The 17,507-nt window shown below is 42.6% G+C and overlaps 1 protein-coding gene across 1 annotated transcript in view; it reads left to right on the top strand.

Moving 5' to 3' along the window:
- NRK (Nik related kinase) overlaps nucleotides 1-17,507 on the top strand; it is a 297,272-nt gene that overhangs the window by 141,150 nt on the left and 138,615 nt on the right. Inside the window, exons 12-14 of the mRNA XM_088482879.1 lie at nucleotides 792-993; nucleotides 5,187-5,351; nucleotides 15,381-15,446. Coding sequence (XP_088339005.1) covers nucleotides 792-993; nucleotides 5,187-5,351; nucleotides 15,381-15,446 — 433 coding nt within the window. The remainder of the gene's footprint in view (nucleotides 1-791; nucleotides 994-5,186; nucleotides 5,352-15,380; nucleotides 15,447-17,507) is intronic.

The following is a 17,507-nucleotide window of genomic DNA, read 5'->3' as shown; positions in this document are numbered from 1 at the left end:
ACTGAAGCGTTCTGTTATGTTGTCCTAAATGTTGCTTGATTCACAATATAAAAAAACCACAACTTCACAGTTGTAGGCATGTTCTGTGAATGAAATGATGCACACCTTCAAGCACTCCATTTAATTCTAGGTTGTGAGGCAATAAAACATGAAATATGTGAAGGTGGGTGTATACTTTTGCAAGACACTGTGCTTGACCATTACAACAACTGTCAAATGGAACATTTACTAAGTTAAAAAAAGATAATAGGCAAAGCAGTATTGTATCAAGTCAGCAATACAGGCATCGCCATACCCAAGACTAACAGACTCTGAGTATCCCCAACCTCTAAACTTATATTGTAATCCCTTCCCCTTTTACTTTCTGTACAGCTTCATTTTGAAAAAAAACATTCAAGAAAAACTACTGATGATAAAATAAAATTAAAATGTGCAAAATAGCCACAGCAATTAATTATCTATATATATTGTCCAAAAGGCAACAGCGTTAGTCTCCCTGTGGGTCAAAGCACTTTCAACTTATTTACCCACATAACTGGTATCTAAGGGCCAGGATTTGTATGGGAATATTCAGCAAGAAAGTTCAATGTTTGCTTTTGTGACTGGATAAATTTACATAATAACTGTATTTTTCTAATGTTTCTGTACGGATTTTGTGTCACGTGGAGTCTTGTGCCCTGTAGTTGACAAGTTTTGCTAAGCTTGCAGAGTTCTCATTTGTTGGGAGGTTAAATCTTTGCAAGAAACTAAACTTCCATTATCTTACTTCTTTTTATTTTTTATTTTTTAAGCTCCATTGTTAATCTTCCTGGTGAATCGACTCTCCGTCGTGAGTTCTTGCGATTGCAGCAGGAAAACAAGAACAGATCAGATCCTCAGAGACAAGAGCAATTACAGAAGCTCAAAGACCAGGAGAAGTACAAAAAGCAGCTCCTGGCAGAGCGCCAGAAACGCATCGAGCAGCAGAAGGAACAGAGGAAAAAGCTGGAGGATGTAGGAATTGAGCGTCTTTCCCCTTTGTACTGAATGCACAAACAGCTGATTTGTCACCTATGATACAGTAGGACAACAACAAAGCAGGACCTGTAAAATACAACTAAAGTTCTGCCAAAAAGCCTCCTAGAATTGGGCATTGGGGACATACAAACAGTTTGATCTTTTGTAGGCCCATACAGTGCCAGTTTTTAAATGGTCTCATGGAAATAGCATACATTACAATTGTGATAAGGTCACATGCCTCTATCATAGAATTGTAAACCTTTTAAAATGGCAAAATACTGAATGTCATAAATAACAATATTATTAATAATAATATATACAGTGGAAAAAACTCACCCAGAAACGGGTTGGGTGTGGGATCCCGGCGGTCAGGATGCCGCCGGTCAGAATACAGACAGCGGCATCCCAACAGTCAGAATCCTGACATTATTACCTAAGTACCCTAATGCTAACCCTTACCCCTTTCCCTAACCCTCCCTGGTGCCTGAACCCAACCTCCCCCCCTAGTGCCTAAACTTATCCACCACCTCCCCGCACCCTAAATCTAACCCTCCCCTCTTAGTGGCTAACCCTAACCCTCCCCTAGTGCCTAAACCCTAAACCTAACCCTCCTCTAACCCCTGATACTTATCTTCAGAATGCTGGCTGTTGGGATACTGGAGCCGGGATGCTGACTACCTTCCCCCAGAAACACAGGTTTATCTAGTCTGACCTCTTCTAGGTGTGTGAGTGGTTGTGAGGAGGGTGTTCGTTTAGACCCCATGTAAAGACAAGGGGCCGCAGCCCAGTAGTCTGAACTCTGAAACTAAAGGTGCCCACACACATAGCGATATTTTACACAATCTGGCCGATTCCGACGAATCGTGACGACAGATCGTGTAAAATATGGCCAAATCGTGAGGAAATCGTGAGTCCTAACTCACGATCACGATGCGATGCGCGTCCCCGCTGGTCGCACATCGCATCGTCAGATCTGCCGTGCAGTAGGGCAGATCTGACAATCTGGGACAAAATGCACTGGGAAAAAAAAAAAAAAAGTTCAGAAGCAGAATAGATCTTATGCTTTTTACTCCAAATCGTGTGTAGGAGCTGCCGGGGCGCTGCCGGGGGAGAGTTCAGGGGAAATCGCACACATCGTGGGATCGTGTGCAGATCGGTATGTGTGTGGGCACCTTAAGATCTTATGACAAATAAGTAGATCCAGATATACTTTTGAATAAAGTAATACATCGATTTAAAATATAGTTTAAAACGTAAAGCCAAAGTTGTAAGACAATAGAAAGCTAAGCTGCAGAGTATATTTAAATAGTTTCAGGGGTTTTTTTTCTATGTTATGGAAAGTTAAAAACAATGAAAGATAACTATTGCGATAAATAGCACTATTTTTAGTATCTTAAGTAGGTTTCAGATGTTTTACTTTCTCTTTAGTATATTGTTGTTAATAGAGAACCACTTACCAGACTAAGGGGGGAATTCAGTGAACGTGATAAGCCGCTTTTTCGCAAAAAACATGCAAATATATACATATTGCATAATCCTATTATGCGCGGTTTTCACAGGTGCGAATTGTGACACGCAGTTTTCATGAATTAGTTTTCACCACTTCCTGAGCAGGTGGAAGTTGGGGGAAAGCCCTATTTCAAGGTAAAAATACCAGGACTTGGTTCAGAACTACTGGGACACCCTTCTTAATGACTAATTAGACAAAAAATATATTTTTTAATTAGCTTAATTTGGCCAATAATGACAAATCATTTTTGGGGTGAAAAAATGCAGGAAAATGGGTTAATTGATGTGGGACAGGTATATGGGGGTTATGTATGAATGGGACAGGTGTTTTTACGATTGCAGGTTGGTATTAGAGGCATATTTTTAAGTTTTTAAAAAAAAAATTCTTTAAATGACACAAATATATACTTATAGGCACTTTTATGCATCTCCAACATTTATTTTGCAAAAAAAACCTTGCTTTTTTTTTATCTTTGACTGTTTTAGAAATATGCATAAAACAGTCATCTGACACAATTTAAGAACCCCAAAACTTTTATTAGGGCCACAAATACACTTCTATATTGTAATTCTATATCACTTTGCAGTGATACAGGCAAATGTCCCCATTTTCACTTAAACTTATCACGGGTAAAACCAGGAAACAGTATCACACGAATGCCACATCATGACTTTTGGATTTGGATTGCACAAAAAACAGGGACACATAGACACAATAAGGAAAATTTGCATGCGAATGGTGTGAAAACATTGCGTGCAAAAAGTTATCACATTTTTGCGGCTAATTAAATTCTTCCCTAAACCTGTTCCCAAATAAGCACCATATTGCGTGATAGTGCTGCCCAACATTCTAAAGCAGAAGAAAACTAAAACAGATCAAACTTCACATTGTTTAACTTAAATACATACGCTGTGAATTCAGTTATTTTATGTTTTATAGTTATAAAAGCACAACATATTACAGTATATTTTGCTGACCTAATTTAATAGCAGTTGCTTTCTGTATGATTAAAAAAAATAATGATAAAAATAATATTTATTATTATTAATAATAATAATAATAATAATAATAATTAGCAATATTCCTTATGCTGGCCATACACGCTACAATTATCGGGGCGATCCGCCTGATATCGGCGGATTGCCCCGATAATTGTAGCGTGTGGGGGGGCGACCGAGGGTTAATTATTGCTCGGTCGGACATGCCGGATTGTCCAGCATGCCCGTCCGATGCGATATTTCCCGGTAAACTGTCGGCCGCATCGGGCAGTGTATGCCCAGCCGCGGCCGACAGCCAGACATTTCCTGTGTTCCTTCCTACGGAAGGAACAGGGAAATGTCTCCTCCCCCGGGGGCGGAGTGCGGATGTCTGCCGAATACATTGTGAGAGAAATCTCACAGTGTATGCTGGCGACATCTGCGGCTGGCAGCTGGCCAGATAAAATGTCTGTCGGTCTGACAGGCATTTTATCTGGCCGTGTATGCCCAGCTTTAGGAGAAGGTTAAAATTGAACAACAAATCTCTGAAATCTGCAGTACTTATTATTCTCTTGAATAACTAGCCATGGAACTTTTTTTTATCTAGAACAGGGGTTCCCAACCACGGTCCACAAGGCACACTAACAGTCCAGGTTTTAGGGATAGCCATACTTGAGCACAAGTGACTTAATTAGTGCCTCAGTTATTTTGATTTAACCTTCTGTGCACAATCATGGATATCACTAAAACCAGGACCGTTAGTGTGCTTTGGGGACCGAGGTTGGGAATCACTGATCTAGAATGTCAGAGACCTAAAGTGTTTTCTAGATAAGGCTTTATTCCTGTAAATGTGAAGAACCATAACTGAGGCATATTTATTAGTTAGCAGGACTTGGTCCCTAGAAGTAGAACCATTGCCGTTATGTATATATATATATATATATATATATATATATATAAAAAAAAAAAAACACACGTAGAGTCAGGGGATCCATCCTTGCAATGTGTACGTAGTAGAGTAGTCGCTAATGTGATCACATTACTTCCATGTTCAGGACCAGGCCCTGCTACTACTCTCCTATGGTTCCCTCTCATGGTAACTTAATGTAATGTAGCGCATAGGCTACAGTGGCTAATACCATCTGAAAATGGAGTTAGCTACCAGGTCAAACTCCAGGATGTCTTTGGTATACTCTGTGTTTTAGCAGGCCTCATAGAAACCTATGGCGGCTGCTTTTGTGATTGCAATCAGGGGACCTGCTGTGGAGATAACTGCTGTGGTTCCCCAATACATACGTCCCAGGTATCCTTAGTATTTCAATAAATATGCCTCTACATCTACTGTAACACATTATAAAATACCCCTTTCTACAAACTGCACGTGGCACTACCCTTCTCCTAGTGACTTTAGTACAGATGCTCTGTGATCAGGTCTCTGTGTTAGACATTATCAAGTGACGTTTTCCTGCAGTATGTTTTACACTTGAAGGGAATAAACAGACCCACTTGACACTACAAAACAAACTCTTACTTAGCATAGCACACAACGTGTAATAAATATTATATATTGACACAAGTATATTGGGACTCTGGGAGCATTTTGATACTCTCAGTTCCTCATACAGTATATGTGGATGTATTTATATAACGGCAGCAGTTTCTGTGTATGATTGTATCTCTCCATTTTGCCATGCTGACAGCATCAGAAGAGGGAACTGGAACGCAGAAGATTGCAGGACTATGAGCCAAGGCTGGCGGAGATGGAAGGACAGAAGAGGGATGGAAGAGGAAGAGAGGGCAGGAAACATGCGGATAAGGAGAGAAGTGTACTGGCAGATATACATGATGGAAACAAAAGAAAACAGGTAACTGTGTAGTTTTTTATATCATTCTAAAAGTAAAGCTGGGTTAAACACTAGACGATGTGTGTACCCAGTGATGGCACGATATTTCGGGGTAGTCTGTATACACTGCACGATCTGGTGTACGATCACCCGATGTATCGTTCCCCCGCCGCATCCAGAAGCATCGTGTCGGCCGCCGGATCTTCAAATCTGCTGTGCATGCATGATGTACAGCAGTGCGCAGTCACTTGTACACACTGAGCAATGTGGCTGATATATCGTTCCGATCCGCATCGGAACGATATATCACTTAGGGGCAGATTCAATTAGCCACGGGATTTCCCCCGCGACTAATTACCGGCCTAAATCCCCGCAGCGTGGGGAAAAGCTATTCAATTAAATAGCTTTTTTCCTGCGCCTTAAAATCGGGACTTGCGCGCGGAAACACACTGATTCCGCGTAAACTGTGGATAGTGTTCTTTCCTCGCGCGCAAGGTCAGTTTGGTCGTTTGGACACGGATTTTACCTCGCACCTGCATGAGGTGCGAGCTAAAAGTCCGACAGCAGGGACTCCGCACAAGGAATCCCCGCTAATTGAATAGGTCCAGCGCGGCAATTAGCCGCGGGGTAAATCCCACGGCTAATTTCATTTGCCCCTTAGTGTGTACCCAGCTTTACAGTAAGACCGCTTTGATACATGTACAACAGTCTTGTATTTAAAAGTTTTAAAGGTTAAAAGCTGAAACAATTGGATATTTTCCTGAATAGGTTGAAACATACTTTATATAGGGCTGCCATCTTTATGTACATACGAAAACTGGACAAGATACAGACAATGATATTATACGTTCCCAGTATTCCCGCTACCTCTTTTCTGTTCCTCTCTCCTGATACTGTACATGCTCGTCTATCCATTCAGTTATCTACTACTGCCTGTTTTGCTATTTATTTTTACACATGATGTTTCAGCTTTTACCGGCTACCTGCTGACTTTTTATCATATATTCATATTATATATTTAGTGCAGAAACATAACATCAAGAACACATAGTATACTACCAATGTACAAGACTTGAAGACATTACCTATTATCTCTGTACCAGAAAATCTTGAAAAACTAATGTTAAGGAAACATTCTAATAGCACTTAAATTAGTGCAAAGTACACACTACAGGAGAGATGTATGAAACCTTCGAGAGAGATAAACAGAAGTTTCCCATATCAACCAATCTGCTTGTAGCTATCATTTATCTAGTACAGTCTATAAAATGACAGAAGCTGTTTGGTTGGTATGAGCAATTATTCCACTTTCTCTCTTTCGAAGGTTAGAACCTTTAAATCTTACCAATATAATATAGCTAATATGGGCAGGGGCGTTTCAATCGAGGAGGTGGCCCGTGTGCAGTTTCTGTCCGGGACCCCCACCTCTCTTTTCGGCGGCTGGCAGTGCACTGAGCGCAGTGCCGCACCGGTAGACTCTGGGCATTAGAGTGTGTCCAGAGTCTACAGGGCATGCGCAGGTCACCAGAAATATGGCGCAACGGCCATTTTCCCAGTGTTTTTCCTACTGTACATGTGCAAAACGCCAGGAAAATGGCCGCGGCAGCCATTTTCTAGGCAATTTTGACCGCGCTGACACCGGCTCTGACGTGGGACTCCGGAGGTAAGTATTAAAAATATGGGTGCAGACTGAGCAGTGTGGGCCCCCCTGGACTCAGGGGCCCATGTGCCCCGCAAACCCTGCACCCATTATAGAAATGCCCCTGAATATGGGAAAGAAAATTCAGTGTAGACAGCAGGGCCAGATTAAGGTCTTTGGGGGCCCCTGGGCAACAAAGATGTGGGGGCCCCTATTAAATGTGACAAACTGGGGGTATGCACAATGGGGACCTTATGCAGAGCCCCCAGTAGTGTTAGTACCCACAGTGGTAGTGCTCCATATGCAGTGCACCCAGTAGTAGTGCCTCCTATGCAATGCTCCCAGTAGTAGTGCCCCCTATAATAATGCCCTCTGTATAAATGCCCCAGTAGTAATACCCCTGTAGTTGTGCCCCAAATAGTAATGCCCCCCAGTAGTAATGCCTCCTGCATGTGCCCAATAGTAACACCCCCTGTATAAATCCCCCAGTAGTAATACCCTTGTAGTTGTGCCCCAATAGTAATTCCCCCAGTAGTAATGCCCCTCTATTAGTGCCCCCAATACTAATGCTCCCTCTGTAGTAGAGCCCCCAATAGTAATCTCCCTTGATTAATGCCCCCAGTAGTAATGCCTACCCCCCGAGTAATGCCCCCTCCCCAGTTATAATGCCCCCCCAGTAATGCCCCCAGTAGTAATGCCTCCCCCCTCCCAGAGTAATGCCCCAGTAGCAATGTATCCCCCTCTGAGTAATGCCCCCTCCCCAGTAATAATGCCTCCCCCTCCCAGAGTAATGCCCCAGTAGTAATGCCTCCCCCCGAGTAATGTCCCCTGTAGTAATGCCTCCCCCCCATGAATAATGCCCCAGTAGTAATGCCTCCCCCCTGAGTAATGCCCCCTGTAGTAATGCCTCCCCCCACGAATAATGCCCCAGTATTATTGCCTCCCCCCGAGTAATGCCTCCCCCCTGAGTAATGCCCCCTGTAGTAATGCCTCCCCCCCACGAATAATGCCCCAGTATAATGCCTCCCCCTCCGAGTAATGTCCCCTGTAGTTATACCTCCCCCCCACGAATAATGCCCCAGTAGTAATGTCCCCCCCCGAGCAATGCCCCCAGTAGTAATGCCCCAGTAAGCCGCTTGCACTAAAAATAAAATATATAAAGCTCATACTTACCTTAAGCTAAGGTAGGCTGTATTTCCCCTTCGTGCTAGGGACCTGGAAGTGACGTGAGTGAGGGTGGAAGTGCAGTTCCTACCCATGACAGCCAGCTACAGAAGTACTTTGTCCCCACTTACACAAGTTTGTTGTCCCCTCGCGGGCTCGCTGCGCTCGCCGCGCTTCGGGCACGGTGACTCGCGCTCGCCACATGGTTACATTCCCCCTCTTTGCCCACTTGGGTGGCAGGGAATGATGCTGGACACTGACTGATGACGTCAGGGTCCTCTCGGTGAAGGGGATTTAGACATCCTTAAGCTAAGCACCGCATCCGCTGCAGCCCGCTCGGCTGCTCCTCTGCACTATGGGAGAGGCATCATGACGTCTCTCCCTCAGTGCACTGCGTGAGCCGGAAGTCGGCAAATGAAGCCTCCCTGCGGCGCCGGGGTTAGGTTGGCCGGAGGAGGCGGAACTGGTTCCGTCTCTTCCGGTCCACTTTAACCCCAATAAGTGTGGGGGCCCCGGGGCCGTTCGCCCATGTGCCCCCTCCCCCAGGGCCGGATTAACAATGGGGCGGGTGGAGCTACAGCTCCAGGCCTCCCATTGAAAATAGGCCCACGCAGATTGCATTGCAGTGCAGGCAAGAAAAAATATTTTTTTTTCTTTCCTGACACTACCAACTAACAGCCCAGGCCACTCACCTAACAGCCGCCAGAACAGCTTAGCTTAGCCCATTCTGACCCCCTCCTCTTGGACGATCCAGCCGGCCAGGCTGAAGCCCCGCCCACCCACGGCAGCCGAAGCCCCGCCCACACTCGGCAGATGAAGCCCCGCCCACCTTTGGTCCGCCGAAGCCCCGCCCCCTGTTCCTTCCTGCTCTCAACCAATCGCCTAGCTGAAGAGGGAAGGAAGCTCAGCCCAGCTTGTCCGTTTATACAGGTCAGTGTGAACATATTATACATGTATATGTTACATATACATGTGTATCCTGTATATGTACATATACATATGTGTGTATATATATATATATATATATACATATATACATATATACATATGAATCCAAAGTACAGGGAGAAAGTGCAGCATTCACTGAGTGAAGTATAGTACAAACGCAGGGGAGCCCTGACAAAGTAATCCTTGCACCACCTACAAGGTTACTTGTATATCAGCCCAGCTTGTCCGTTTATACAGGTCAGTGTGAATATATACATGTGTGTACTGTATATGTACATATATATATGTGTGTATATATTTATGTATATATATATGCATATTATATATAAAAAAATCATTAATAATTGTTTTCCATTAATAATTATTAGTTTTATTAATGTCGTTATTTTCTATTTTGGGGTTTTATTTGAGTGCGCCATATTATATGTTCACATTTATTTAATATGGTGATTGGGCCATCTGTGTATCTTGGCGCTTAATATCTTTGTCTTATATGTTAGTCTGTTTGCCAAGTTTTTGGTGCCTGTCAGACACTCACACTGTTAAGGTGCGTACACACTACACGATATGCTCCCTGAGCGATATCGTCTAGTGTGTCCCTGGCAGGGTGTGCTCAATGTCGTTCATGACATTGAGCACAGCCGCTGAACGATATCATTAACGATATCGTTCAGCGCCAGGCTCTCTCCCCCATTCCCCAACATGCAGCAACCTGACGACATCGTCAGATTGTGCTGCATGTTCAGGCGATGGACAATGTTGGAAACGACCAGCGGGAGTGCGCATCGCGGGTCGTTTCCGACATAAAAGTGCACGATTTGTGCACGATTACTGAGCGATTGCACGATTACGATGTTGTAATCGTGCAGTCGCTCAGTAATATCGCCCAGTGTGTACCCACCATTAGATCTTGTCTATGTTTACCTATGTTGATTTCTATGGCAACACCTATAACATTTAATGTCAACGCCTATAACATTGATGTTCCATTGACTGAAACAAACGTGATGTATGTGAGTCACGTGCTTCTAGCTATTGGTCCTTGTTTGATGGCCGTGATCACATTGCATCGTGTCCGGCCCCCAGGAGACACACTGGCATTGGCCCCTTTGCAGCGTGTTTCTCCCTCTGGGCGGACCTATTATGCCTGACCATGTGTCCGGCTGGTTAGATGGAACTCTCTGTGACATTGATTCCGGGACGCGGCTGCCAGCATGTAGTCTGGCCCCCGGGTGACAGGTGAGATCTATGTATGTTTGTTTGATTTGGCGCCACACTCCCTATTTAACACCATGCATTGACCCTTAAGGGGCCTATCCATTAGGTGACTTAAAAACTGAACGACTAGCGTTCAGTCTTTCAGGTCGCCTAGGTGCGGTGCCCGCACTGAACGGCGTTCACTGAACGTCATTCAGTGCAGGAGACCGACCTCCTATCTGAGAACATTCCGAACCTGACGATCATCGTCAGGTTGACGGGCATGTTCCACAGATAGTCGGCAGGGACCCAGCTTGCACACGCATCGCTGGTCCTTGCCGGCTATCCATTAGATGATTTTCTGAGCGAAGCGACCAAAACCTCCTGGTCGGATTATTCAAAAAGTCTTCTGATGGATAGGCCCATTTACTCTGTGCTCATGATGAAGGTGGTTTGCCACTGAAACGCCTGTCGGGCTCTTGATTGAATATATACATATGGTCACCAGGCACTGATAAGTATAACAGGAATCTACTGCATAGCAGATGTGACGTGCATTTGTGTATAACCCGATTAAGCATGGCTGTGTTTTAATACATTCCATTTTACATGCATTAAGTTAAAGGTGTGCTGGTCTCGTTTTTTGATCCCTTGGGATTGAATATGATATATGCTACAATATGTAACCTCAGCATCCGCTAATTCTATTAAGTGTGTGCGGTTCTTCTTTGTGGATTTTTACACAAATGTGTGTGTGTGTGTGTATGTGTATAATATATCTCTCTCTCCCTCTCCCTATATATATATATATATATATATACACACACATATCTATATATATATATATATATACACACATTAAATTAGGTGTGTGTGTATATATACAGTATATATATATATTTTTTTTTTTTTATATATAGTGCGTGTATATATTCATATGTGTGTGTATGTATATATATATATATATATATATATGTGTGTATATATATATATATATATCATACACACACTGGTAAATAGGGAGGGTACAGGAGCTTGAGGCACAGTTAAGTGGACTGAAGCGGGTGTGGTGTGATATGTCAACATTCATCATGTTGATAGGAGATTGTCAACATGGTCATAGTGTTGAAGTTATTCATGTCAGTGATAGAATGTCGACATATCATCCCTGTTGGCCCAGTGCTGTCTAACCTGCTCCTGACGGCTGCAGTGACTCTAGTGCGGCTTCTGGGTCCCAGCGGTCATGACCTCTGCTGCTCTAGCCTTCCTGTGCGAATTCCCCCCTAACCCTAATGCCTACCCCTACCTTATAGGTCTTTACCTTAACCTCCTCCCCCCCGAAGTCTAAAGGCGTGTATCCTCTAGACGATATGCTCCATGAGCAATATCGTCTAGTGTTTCCCCAACAGTGATGTGCTCAATGTCATTAATGACATTGAGCACCCACACTGAACGATATATTGTTCAGTGACGTCACCCTCTCTCAACCCCGTACTTGCAGAACCTGACGATATCGTCAGGTTGCCCTGTAAGTACGGGCAATGATAGATGTTGTCAGCGAACATGGGGTGCCTAACCACCCCATGTAGCCTAATCCTAACCTCCTCCATCCGTAGCCTAACCCTAACCTTCCCCTAGTGCCTAACCCCTGATGTCGACATTTTCATGTTAACATAATGAATGTTGACATTATGACTGTCAACATATCTCACCACACCTGCTTCGGCCCCCTTAAGTGTGCCTCAAATTCCAGTACCCTCCCAATTTACGTGTATATGTGTGGGTATGGGTATGGGTATGTGTAAATCTGTTTAAGTTTTCAACGCTTCAGAACTTGTATTTATTCTTACATCAGGATTACTGAGAGGACGAATACAAGTTCTGAATTGTTGATAACTTAAATGGATTTTTAGTGTGTTTTATACAATTCGTCCAGAGTGCCTGCCGCCCATTCGACTGCTACATGGTTCCCTCCCTTCACAGGCAGAGGTAATTAGGAGGGCACCAGACGCCATAGCACTATACTTTGCACAGGAGTGCCGGCCTACACATACACATCGGCGTACCAGGACCGGCTCCGGAGCGCCCTGTGACGGCCCTGTGCCTCTTAAGTGCATGACGTCATGCTGTTGCGCAAAAGTACTGAGGCCGCCGGCACCTGGAAATGCAGCACTGCATTGAGCGTCCTAAGAGAACGCTGCACAGGCTACACCCCTATGTAAACCCCAACCACACTGCACTGGGCATGACCCCACATTACCAGTCACACTGCTACGGCACTTGCCACACCCCTTGCAGCGGCACACAATAGGCCCATCATAAATTTCAGCTCCAGGCCCATGTGTACATTAATCTGGCACTGCCCTCCCCCCCCCCGTTAATCCGTCCCTGGTAGACTGTATGCAAACCACTACAAAGAGCCAAGTTACAATGCAGCTCTTGGCTTCTCAGAGAAACTCTTAATTCATACAAAGTTAATCAAGCAGTTCACTAATTACAATAATTTTATTTTAGGTTTGACTTAAATTCTTTAAGCAACATCATTATTGCTTGCTCAACTGCTCTTATTAAAATATATTTTTTTTACCACTTAATTCCCTTTTCAGGGCAGTGACTATCCATTTAGCAAAACAAGTAAATAATAAAAAAAAATATGCTTACTCCCTATTTTCTTAATGATAGCATTTGTTTTGATAATGCTTTACTTTGCTTTATATAAATGTTTTTAATTTGCTTATTTACAAAAAAAAACAGCTTTTATTTTTCTTCCACTCTGACAATATTTTTCATAACCAAAAAATGCTTAATAGTTTCATTGTGATACATTTATTTGAGGTTCTGTAACACATAAGCCTTAGAACTCTGTATTATTTTGAAAATATAGAAATGTATTTGCATATAAGGGTATACTCTCTGTGGCTGGTTCTATAGATTATTAGGCGATAAGGCGAATAGTTGTGGAGTAGTTCCCAAACTTTATAGAATCAATGCGCCCTAGGGTAGAAAAAAAGTTTCTTATTGAGAAATTCAGCAAAATGTATAAATGTAAGTTAATTGTGCATACCTGTCATCCTTAGGTTCAGTAATGTGATGGTGGAAAGGGTTGCACGCCTGGGTCACCAGCACTAGTTTTGTCTATCATATTGATCATAAATAATTAATTTTGGTTCTGGTCCACCAACTCGCTAAGGGGAGCCACTGGGCTATGGGTTTGAGAACCACTGGGTTATGGGTTTTAGAATGACTGGGTTATAACATGGGTTTTGGAACCACTGAGTTATGGGTTTGGGAACCAACTGGGTTATGGGTTGATTGGAAAGAACATTTGCTCACTCAAGTTATTTTTTGGTTGAGTTATTTACTACTACAACAGTCATAACACACCTGAAACGTATCAATATAAGCGTTCAGGCACTCAATTCTGTGTACTTCATTGAGAAAAGAGCATGGATAGAAAACAAAACTAAAAAGTATAAATTTAAAAAGATGACCCATATAAACACATTTGATACAGTTTGAGGCAGGAGTATTTCATACTGAGTTCATGCAGGAAAGGGTCACTTGTGATTAGGCATGTGTTGTATGTGGTCAGAATAAAATGGGACTGAGGATATATATATATATATATATATATCAGAAAAACTTTTGCTATCAGCGCTAACAATAATATAATGCAAAGCATTTAAGCCTGCAGCCCAGCATCAAGGGACCCCATTTTTCGGTAGGTCCCTAACACTAGCATATATGCCCAGCACACCATTACATTACAGTTAAATGTACTAACCTCCTAGATACAGAGGGACACATCTATACAGGGGCTGGCTGTTAGCCACACCCAACTAGGCCTTTTATAGCCTTAATTGAAAGCTGCCATGATGGCACAAGGCAACATTTTGAAACAAAACAGAAAAGAAATATGATAATGTACCTAGAACTAAAATTGTAATTTCAGTTTTACTTATTTTACTTCTTCCAATAAGAATGCAACCTGCTAATACACTAATGATATCTCATTGTGCCTCATACCTCAGTACTCCCATCTCCATTACTGGATGTAGTGCCCAAATCCACTTTAAAAGAGACATATTCCACTTTAGTTCTTTACATTGTATCTATACCCAAATATCACACTTACCCTTGCACCCACGTGTCTGTTATGTATTATAGAGTTGTAACTAAACCACGACAAACCACACATACTGTATGACAATTACATTTTCCCATCTCAGACTTCGGGTATGATTCTGGGTCGCAAGTGCGTGCACGGTAGCCAGATTTACTACCTTATGCTAATTCCAGTCACAATGCCCTATGTATTTCCATTCAGTGTGAAGTGTGGAAGGATAATGCATACAGCAGTTAGCCACGGAATGTTCTCATGTTAAACCACAAAATTAAAAATTTAAAGTCAGTGAAAATAAGGGGTGAAATATGATAATGAATTAAAATATACTGACACATTCAAATTCTTCCGTTGTAGAACACTGCATGTAAAAGGAGGAATAGTAGGAGAGGGCTGTCACCAACTGAAGCATTACCCTTCTAATAATGATCATCCACACAGGAAGAATTCTCAAGCTGGTTGCACATCTGGGTCGCTACATCGCTTTACTCCACTGGATAGTTTATTCACCTGTACTTTAAAGCAGGGTTGCACAATCTTTTTTTAGCACAGGGGCCGCATGGGAGATAGTACTCTTGAAAACCACCATAATAAAACTTAAGGTGCTTAACTGTGAAATATGTGGAATTTAGAAACTGGTTTGTACTGAATTTAGAAACTGGTTTGTACTGCACTTAGGTCATGCCTCTCAACATTATTAATATGTCCCTAGGGTCATCAGAGGGACTACCGGGATTGCAGCCGCTATGTGGCCCAGTAATGGTTGTTAATCCTCCGAGCCCCACACTTTGCTCTTCTGAACATGTGCCGGCTTCATTTGATAAAACTGATTCCCAACTTCTTTGTGATCAAAAGAGGAGAAACCCCAATCTCACTACTGATACAGACTGTGTTATATGGTGAATAGACAGAGGAGGGGGGTGAGGTGGTAGGATTTTGGATGCTGAAATAAAAATCTTGTACTGTTTCAATTTTGCAGCATGAAGATATAAGACAGAAAATCGATGGAAGATGTAACCCAACTGAAGGCTCACCACTTCAACTGGTAAAAGAGCAACACTGCAGTTCATATGCCTCAGTTCATGCATATTTTGTCATTCTGGCTTAGTTGTGTTCACATTTTGTCATTAAGGGCTAGTTATAATAAGTGTTATAATGTGTTTTGAGAAGACAGAGTAATCCAGATTATATCATTTGTGAAGTTTTGAGTTGGAACCTTCAGCATTGTCATGCTAGTCAGACAGTTTACACTAATACTAACACTTGTCCATTTTCATACAATGCTCTCCTCTATATATATTACCCCTCCACCCAGCTGCACTGTGGAGCGCCCCATTACTCAATGCAATATCATGCCCCAACATGCTAATTTGTTTTAATAAGAGGGCAAAGACCCGGATTTATTGTAGACAGCTGGCTTTAAACAGCGTAGGCATAGAAGTATTTAGAGGCATACACAGCCCAGCAAACAATGAATAACAGATTAAGGGAAAAGCCTTGGGAGTGATTGTGTAGAATCTGCACTGCAAATGAGGTCCTAGTAGAATAAGCTGTCAGTGGCACAAGGTAGACATAGTCTGGGGAACAGGGGCTGGAGACATCTTCTAAATATTCTACAATGGCAATGCGTAGTGACCAGTAAGTGATATTAAGCATTAATACAAGATCAGTGAAGAAGCACAATCTGGGACTGTAAATTAAGGAGACAGTGAGGTGTCTGATCAGTGCTAGGCGCAGTGAAGGATGCAAACCAAAACAAGGCTTGGATGCACGGCTGAGTTGGTGATATCAGGCTGATGCAGGAGACTATGATATAAGTATATGTAGTTAACACACTACAATACCCGGCACTCTGAATAATATATACCAAAAATAATCCACCTCCTAGCTAGTAGCAATCTTGATCTAGTTAAGACCAAAAAATTGTATCAACCAAAAAGCAACAAACCATGTAGCTACTGCACAAGGTGGAGAGTGATACTAAATATCTATACAAATAAATAAATCGTATTTTCTGCTCTCTATTGAAATGAATAGGAGACTGGGTCAATAAAAATCTCTATTAAATATTAAATAGAGATTTTTATTGACCCAGTCTCCTATTCATTTCAATAGAGAGCAGAAAATACGATTTATTTATTTGTATAGATATTTAGTATCACTCTCCACCTTGTGCAGTAGCTACATGGTTTGTTGCTTTTTGATGCAGGAGACTGAAACTTTGGAGGAGACATTGAATCAAGGTGACTGGGAACAACACATTTTTCAACAGAGCAGAAATGATAGGGGAATCCATGCTTACATAGACAAAGGCAGAGGGCTGAGCCTTCCATTTATACTGCAGTAGTGCAGCAGCTCACAGCCAAGACCTAGAATCTGTCCAGGATAGTTCTATCAGAGTCCTACTTAAGAGGACTGGATGGATGAAGTCTTCCAGCAATGTGAGCTGCAGTACAATTTAGCTTCAGATAAATGTGTGGGGCTGCCCAAGAGTGAACAGCCCCTGTAAGAGACAGCTTTGATAATTAATAACATAGATATATATATACACACACAATTTACTGCATATGCCACCGTCAGAGGCTATAGACAGGTTTTACATTTGTTATTTTCGAAACATTTCCAAAATGCTACCAGGACTTCATTACTCCAATGTCCCACATAATTCCAGTGCTTCTCATACTGCTTCCAGGATTGTTTCATTCATGACCTTATTCTAAACAAACTGATTCAACTCTACATTATCCAGAAGAGGATTCATGCATCTCAACTTCCCAACATGAACACTAGTAAACATTTTAGCAAATCCTCCACATTTACCCAAGTCAATGAACATGAACAGAGCACATTAAAAACGGAATCGGTATGACATACCGCCGGGCCTAAGCACTGCGGATGAAATACCGCCAGAAGTCCGGCAGATGAAGATCCCGACGGCACCTGGTAAGTATCCTGCTTACCTACGTTCGGTATGCTGGGCATCTGTATTTAGCCGCCTATCATTAGTCCCCTACCGGGCTTTCACAGTCGGCATTTCGACCGCCGGCTTCCTGACTACATACCATTAATAACAAATGAAACATAACAAGCTTGCAACATTTATCAA

This window comes from Taudactylus pleione, unplaced genomic scaffold (assembly GCF_031769625.1).
Source record: "Taudactylus pleione unplaced genomic scaffold, aTauple2 ptg000296l, whole genome shotgun sequence".
Classification (NCBI taxonomy): Eukaryota; Metazoa; Chordata; class Amphibia; order Anura; family Myobatrachidae; genus Taudactylus; species Taudactylus pleione.
This window is presented reverse-complemented; position numbering and strand designations above follow the sequence as displayed.